This window comes from Podarcis filfolensis, assembly GCF_964270895.1.
Source record: "Podarcis filfolensis genome assembly, chromosome: 9".
Taxonomy (NCBI): Eukaryota; Metazoa; Chordata; class Lepidosauria; order Squamata; family Lacertidae; genus Podarcis; species Podarcis filfolensis.
Window position 1 is genome coordinate 1,776,406 of NC_139610.1, and position 7,562 is coordinate 1,783,967.

The 7,562-nt window shown below is 48.0% G+C and overlaps 1 protein-coding gene across 2 annotated transcripts in view; it reads right to left on the reverse strand.

Moving 5' to 3' along the window:
* Nucleotides 1-7,220, reverse strand: part of RCN2 (reticulocalbin 2) — an 810,887-nt gene extending 803,667 nt beyond the window's left edge. The window contains exons 1-2 of one of the 2 annotated variants that reach the window (XR_014552002.1): nucleotides 7,016-7,191; nucleotides 3,133-3,238 (exon numbers count right to left, since the gene is read on the reverse strand). Coding sequence is in view for 1 of the 2 variants with exons in the window: in XM_083630757.1 (XP_083486883.1) it covers nucleotides 3,133-3,238; nucleotides 7,016-7,150 (241 nt within the window). In the remaining variant the exon portion in view is untranslated. Of the gene's footprint in view, nucleotides 1-3,132; nucleotides 3,239-7,015 lie in introns of both variants that reach the window. The other variant, XM_083630757.1, reaches the window with a different exon arrangement.
* Nucleotides 7,221-7,562: the final 342 nt, after the last annotated feature.

Genomic DNA, 7,562 nt, shown 5'->3' on the forward strand with positions numbered 1-7,562 from the left:
TCCAAGTTAGAAGAGTGACCTCATGCAGGTCATGTTTTGCTCTGGCTCAGAAGGGGTCTGTGAAGATTTTTTGAGATTTTCTTCTAGGGTCCCATTTTCCAATGGCATGTTTCTACCCAGGCCTAGGTCGACCCACCCAGGGAGCAGCATCCTTTTGGGCCCATTTTATAGAACTCACCCTGTCCCCGTTAGTAGTTTCCGGAGGGTCGACTTTGTCCCTTTCTGCTAGAATCATAAATCAGTTGGAAATAGTAGTCTGTGGCGGGTAAAAGTCTTCATTTCTTAGCTGTTTAGCAGCAGAAAGGATGTAATTCTCACAATCTTTCAGGCAATTTAATTTAGCTTTAGTTTTGTGACGATTTAATCCTTGTCAATCCCAGGGCAATGTATTTTTAAGGTTTGCCCATTTTTGTTGCAGCTCAATATCATTATTTTTCATTGTTTCTTTACTAAGGTAGCATCTGGATATTCAATCGTTTTGGTCATTGGACATATTATACTCACACCTGTAATCACTGGGCCTTTCCTTTCTAAATTGGCCAATGGAATAATTTCCTTTTGTGTTGATCCAATTTCCTCCTAGGTATCTCATTTCTGTCCAGAGCCCAGGATTTGACATCTTATGAATTGTTTTGGTCGCAGGAGGAAATAAGTTTTCCTTTTCCTCCTTTTTACTTTGTACATTATTATTTGATAACAGATTTATCTCTGCCGTAACCCGTTGTAATGTGGGGTCATTTTGGGGAGTGATCTGTCCGTTCACTGTACCATCGTCCATCACATCTCTGGGCTTGGCTTTCCCAGGACTTGTTCTCCCTTTCCCATTTTTTATCTCCTTTATCACTTGCAACTTAAATTCCTTTAATTTTAAGCCTGTTTCTTCTTCTGTGTTGCTTCTCAATAAGTCTAGCCTTTCCAAGATTTCTTTTTGGGCCACAGTTGGCAAGGTCCAATATTGACGCATTAAGGCTTTCTCTTCTGAAGTAAAATTTTCTATCCACTTGATCACAGAGTATTGTGGGTTATGTGTAGGTGGAGTCTTCCATTCTAGTTTTGATGTCTCTTGTTTATGATAGAGGAGGGAGGATTCTTGGGTCCAATTCAAATCTATAAGGTTTTCATCACTGTTTGGTTTCGGAGAATCTCTATCTTTGCACTCGACAGCCATATCACCAGGAAAGGATGCCACTGGTGCCCCGTTTCAGAAAAATCTTATAATTTCTAGCCTGTCTATTATTTAAAAAGACTCCCTGGTTTTATAAATAAAGTTGGCTAGATCTGGGTCCTTGAAAGTAACCACTGCTCATGCCCTAACACTGTCATAGTATAGATATTCTATGAAGACAGTATCATCGGGCCTCTTTGCTCCTGGTAAGGTCTTATCTAGAATAAGCAGCAGATGTGCTATACGTTCTGCCTGGATAAGGAGGCCTTTCAGTTTTGGATCATTTGCGGTAACTAGTTTTTGTGGGATCATCACCAAATTCCACCCTTTTTCCTGGTGAAAAGTCACGTTGGGCTTCTGGATAATCAGTTGTTGGGTCAAGTTCAGTTTTGTGGACAGTATCCTCTCTTCCCAGGTGCTTTCCCTCCTGGAGTCAAAGCAGCAACCTCAACTGAGGCATCTGTTTTATTTTCCTCTGTCGGATTTTCCTTCTCTAACATTTGCTGTGATTTAGCAGCATTTGCTACTATCTTCTTCCTTTCCCCTTTTTCCCTCTGGGCTTTTGATGCAGAATTATTTGTATCCAAAGTGGAATCTGTTGGTATCAACATGTAAAGCTTCTGTAATTTTTACATGCACATTGAGTTTTATTCTTCTTCTTTAAGTCTTTAATATTTTTACTTTTCTTCAGTGCTTTAGATCTTTTGTTATACAGTCTTTTGGTGATTTCTTCAGTATTTTCCTTTGCCAATGCAGTGATTACCGGCTGGGTTTGTCTAGATGTCCTTTCAGTATCTTTTGGCTCTAAAGCTCTCTCTTGAGTTGTAAAATTTTCCACCAATGTTGTAAGCAGCCCCATGCTTACTGTAAGAAAGTTTTTGATGAGGGTCAATTCTAAGCAAACCATATGAAGCTGATCGTGGAGGTCAGTGTCTCTCTCCTCTGCTTGTGTGCCTTTAGAAATGGCTTGTTGTTGGGTGGGCTTTTGCTTAGTTCAAAAGAATGCCTCTGTATAGGTTAACCCCAATTTATTTCTCAAATTGGCCTTGTTTATGTCCTCTGCCAAGGCCAAGTCTAGGGCTAATTTATTGAGGGACTTATGTTCCTAGGTTCCTGCATGTCCCCTTTAAGATGTATTGACCAGTCCAACGCAGGAAGTATAGGGGATACTTCATCTTGTATCAGCTTGCTCGACTCTTCTTTACTCTCCTGAAGGAAAAACTTTGTGATTTTACTTTGTCTTCTCCGAGGTTCAGGAGAGCTACTTGTAAAGTTTGGCCTAATTCCCAGGACTTTACATGCCTTCCTTGTGTAGACCATATTGGTCAACCACTCAGGGAGACAATGGAGCAAAGGCTTAAGTCTTAATCTTCTGCAGAGTCCCACAAAGAGTTACATCCAATGAAATGGAGGGGAGTTAATTCTTTCGTTTCTTTTCTTCCTCACCTTATCGGTAAAACACTGACTCACCCAGCGTTTCTCTCAGCCCAGCACTTCTCGTATCCCAGCAGTTTTCTCAACGGTTTCTCAACTGGATTGTCTCATCTGGTAAGTTGCAGTTAGTGCGAATGCGTTAGACTCAGAGGTCGGTGGCCATCTTGAAACCTCCACCCCATATATATTATTTGGGCCAACTCAAACTTATGTAGTGCATTCATACAGAAGCAACTGTATTGGACGGGTCATCTGCCAGCTTGTCCTCTCGCTTCTCATCCTTCAGCCGTTTGCTGAGCAGTTGTTGAAGTTCAGGAAATATTCTAACTGGCCAGAGTGAAGTGGTCCACCTGCAGTTGTGGTCAGACTGCAGGGCCACAAAGAAGCCCACCCTTGGGCTACCCAACAGCTGAATTATGTGGTTTGGTTAGGATTCGTATCTGCTGCAAGGTGACGTAAAGATCTTTATATATGGTACAATGTCTATATTTTTTCATGAATAATTGGTAAATACTCTTTTCATAACATCATACCTTCTGTGAGAAAGCCATCAGCGTCCACATCAATTTTTTTTATAATACCCTTCAATCTTTTCTGCTGCTCATCTGGACTCAGTCTGGCAAACTCTTCCACTTCTTCCTTTGGAGGGAACAAGAAATCATTAAAAATGAGCACATAATCTGGGTGGGTTTATCACTTTTGGCGTGCTGTCAAAGAAGGTATGTTCAGCAGACAAAACATATTTGGATCCTCCACTCCTACCATCAAATGCCCAGCTGCGTGATTGGTCAGTTAAGTATTTCTATTGTTTTACTTGATGGGGGGGGGCCTTGGCTACTCGCATGCTCTCAGTGAGACTTTGGAGTTGGAAGGGGCCCAAGGGTCATCTAGTCCAACCCCCTGCAATGCAGGAATCTCAGCTGAAGCTTCTATGACAGCTAGCTATTCAACCTCTGCTTAAAAACCTCCAAGGAAGGCGAGTCCACCACCTCTCGTGGGAGTCTGTTCTCAGTAAACATGAGTAAAGCTGTGGTATATATCACTTTATCCAGCTGGTTCATCTAAAATTACAGCTGCTGTTAGACTCAGAATCCAGCCTAATAATTGCACAGGGAGGAGATGAGAGATTCTAGCAAGTAGGCAACAAACTGGCTAGAAATAGCTTACTGTTTCATCATCTGAAATCTTACCAGTTACACAAACATGCCCTCTTTTATCATCATCATCTGAAGGTCCTATTTTGAGGTGCCAGGTAAGGGGCAGTCCAAAAATCTTTGCCACCTAGCGCTCTCCAGCAATGGCAACTGCCACCCTGCCACTACCAATCTCTTTCGTGCTTCAGGATCTAGCAGACACTAAGGCTTGGAACAAGAGCATCATCAAAACAGCATGTATGGAAAGGAAAGAGAGCATCAAGGATATTCCAAATTAATAGGCAATTGCCAATGCCTTGGTCCTGCACATCACATATCAGAAATCCTTCTTTGCATAAAACCATAGACTGAAACAGTGCAGTGTGGGGAAAGCAATATTTCAATTGCCCTGCCATCCTGATTTTGAATGGCAACTGATGTAAGTGATATGCATTTGTAAACTTGAATGAGGAGTTTGTGTGTCCCAGGGGGAAGGAGTTGTTCTACAAGGGGGGGGGATCTGTGAACCTCCAGATGTTGCAGGACTCCCATTCCCATCAGCCCCCACCAGCATGGGTAATGGGCAAAGATGATCAGAGATGTAATCTAGCAACATCTGGAGCGTGATAGGTGCCTCACTTCTGGCTTACAGGATATTTGGTGGCAACTTAAGTTTATTTGTGCAGTGATCTTTATGCAGAGGCAGAGCCACCCCAAGGCAAGATGCAGGAGCAACCTCAGGCAGGCAAATCTGGTGGGCAAATCTGACTCCAAAGTACACAACCCAAGGGAACGTCTTCTGGAACAAGCTCCATTGTCATGAATAGGAACTGTGCAAGAGCACAATGTTATAATAATAAATAATAATAAATTTTATTTATATCCCGCCCTCCCCAGCCGAAGCCGGGCTCAGGGCGGCTAACAACACTAAAATAGTGCAACATTCTAAAAACATTATAAAAATTAATTAAAATCAAAATTGATGGCAACCATAAACTAAAGTTCTGTAAAGATTGCCAAAGGAGGGAGTCAGGCTGCGCCCTGACCAAAGGCTTGGTGGAACAGATCTGTCTTGCAGGCCCTGGGGAAAGATGTCAAGTCCTGCAGGGCCCTAGTCTCTTGTGACAGAGCGTTCCACCAGGTTGGAGCCGCAGCCGAAAAAGCCCTGGCTCTAGTTGAGGCCAGCCTAACCTCTCGGTGGCCTGGGACCTTCAAGATGTTTTTATTTGAAGACCGTAAGTTCCTCTGTGGGGCATACCAGGAGAGGCGGTCCCGTAGGTACGAGGGTCCTAGGCCGTATAGGGCTTTGAAGGTTAAAACCAGCACCTTAAACCTGATCCTGTACTCCACCGGGAGCCAGTGCAGCTGGTATAGTACCGGATGAATGTGATCTCGCAGCGAAGACCCCATAAGGAGTCTCGCTGCGGCATTCTGCACCCGCTGGAGTTTCTGGGTCAGTCTCAAGGGCAGCCCCACGTAGAGCGAGTTACAATAATCCAGTCTGGAGGTGACCGTCGTGTGGATCACAGTGGCTAGGTCAGGGCGAGAGAGGTAAGGAGCCAACTGCTTAGCTTGGCGGAGATGAAAAAATGCCGCCTTTGTTATAGCTGCAATCTGCGCCTCCATGGAGAGGGAGTTATTGAAGATTACAGCCAAACTCTTAATGGATGGTGCTGACACTAACTGCCCCCCCGCAAGAGATGGGAGTTGCCCCCTCAATCCCATATCGTCCCGTCCCAGCCAGAGGAGCTCTGTCTTCGAAAGATTTAACTTCAACCGGCTCCCACGTAACCATCTAGCCACAGCTTCCAAAAGCATCTGATCAGTGTGTCTGGGGCCGAGTCAGGATGGCCATCCATCAACAGATAGAGTTGGGTGTCATCAGCATACTGATGGCAGCCCAGCCCAAAACTCCGGACAAGCTGGGCGAGGGGGCGCATAAAGATGTTGAAAAGCATCGGGGAGAGTATTGCACCCTGAGGCACTCCACACACCAAGGAGTGGTACGATGACAATTCCCCCCCAAGCGCCACCCTCTGTCCCCGACCAGAGAGAAACGAGCGCAGCCATTGAAGGACTGTGCCCTGGATCCCCACGTCGGCAAGGCGATGGTTCAGGAGTTTGTGATCGACCATGTCGAAGGCTGCTGACAGGTCTAGAAGAATCAGCAGCCCCGACCCGCCTTGATCCAGCTGCCTGCGGAGATCATGTTAGGGCGACCAGAGCCGTCTCAGTCCCATGACCAGCGCGGAAGCCGGACTGGAACGGATCCGGAGCCGATGTTTCATCCAGAAACCTACCAAGCTGTTCAGCAACCGCTCTCTCAATCACCTTACCCAGGAATGGAAGATTCGAAACCGGGCGGTAATTGGATAGATCTAAGGGATCTAATGATGTTTTCTTTAAGAGCGGGCGCACCGCTGCCTCCTTCAGTTCCCCTGGGAATGTTCACCCTCCTTATAAGGTTGATGCAAACATATCAAGAAGAGCACTTTGAACTCTTTAGATGCGCTATATAGTATTATCATGATTCACATTATTGACTTATTATTAATTAATCTAGAGAGACTGGTTTATAACTAGCATTCATTTAAGCAGTTCTAAACATCCATTTCTTCACATAGAAAACACAGTGCACCCTGTTGCTGAGGTCCAAAAGCAACTTGAAGCCCCAACCAATACCTGGGTTGCTTCTTTTTCCCTAGCATATACAACTATGTCCCAGTTCTTTGTGTTACCTATCCCCAAAGGAGGGGGGTCACTGTCCTCATTTTCCTGCCTTTTGTGAGTGCCTTATTCTGATTTGGGGGGGGGGGGTTGGGTGCATCATCTTTGTATGTGGGGTCACAGCCCCCCTCCCCTAGAAGTAAACCCCACTGAGCTCGGAGGGACTGGATGCCCGGGCACCTGGCGAAGGCGAGGCCCTCTGCTCCCCAGCCCCTTCCGCCGCCCTCCGCAGCCTCCGTGCCGCAGCTCGGCCTGCCTCAAAAATGGAGCCCCGGGGCAGCTGGAGGCGCTGCAGCCGCAGGCCCGCCTTCGCTCCCCAGCCAAGACCACGCGGGCCTCGGGCAGGACCGGCGCCCCCGCGGCCGCTGAAGCGACGCTGCGCGCTGGCCGGGTGATTCTCCGCGGGCGCCCGGGGCCTCCGGCTTCTCTGCCCCTTCTCGGTTTGCACTGCTGCCAACTGGGAGCGAGCGAGAGCGCGGCTTCCCTCCCCCGGCTCGAGATGGCAGAAGGGGCCGCCGCGCCTCCCTCCCTCCCTCCCTCCCTGCGGGCGACCCACCTGGCCTCCCAGCAGCGCCTCGCGGTCGTAGTCCGGGCGGTGCTCGCCGTCGCCGCCGTAGTGCTGCCTCTCGGCCGCCACGCCCAGGACCAGGCCCAGCAGCAGCGCCAGCGGAGGGCCAGGCGCCGCCCGCATCGCGCCCGCTCTCTCGCTCTCTCCCGCGGCGCCGGCCCGGGCGAGGCTGCCGAGCGACGGGCTGCTCCTCCTCCCGCGAGGCCGCGCCGCGCGCTCCCGCTCCTCCCTCGCCCTGCGCAGCCGCGGACGTGGCCGGGCGCCTGGAAGCGGCTCCCGGGAACGAAGGCGCGAAACCGTCGCAAAGCAAGCTTTGAACGGGGCAAATAAACGTCTCGTGAGGAACGCTGAGACAGCGCACACGCCACCTTCCCTTTCCGTACCTAGGGTTTTCGGGGGTTTTGCCGGTATTATATCCTGCTTTGGAACGAATTCCTAATTAAAATAGGGGAACAAATTACCTGCATTGCACAGGAACGCTAAAAATCAAACTACAAAATCCAAGGTTTTTTTAATCCATTTTGAAACGTTCCCC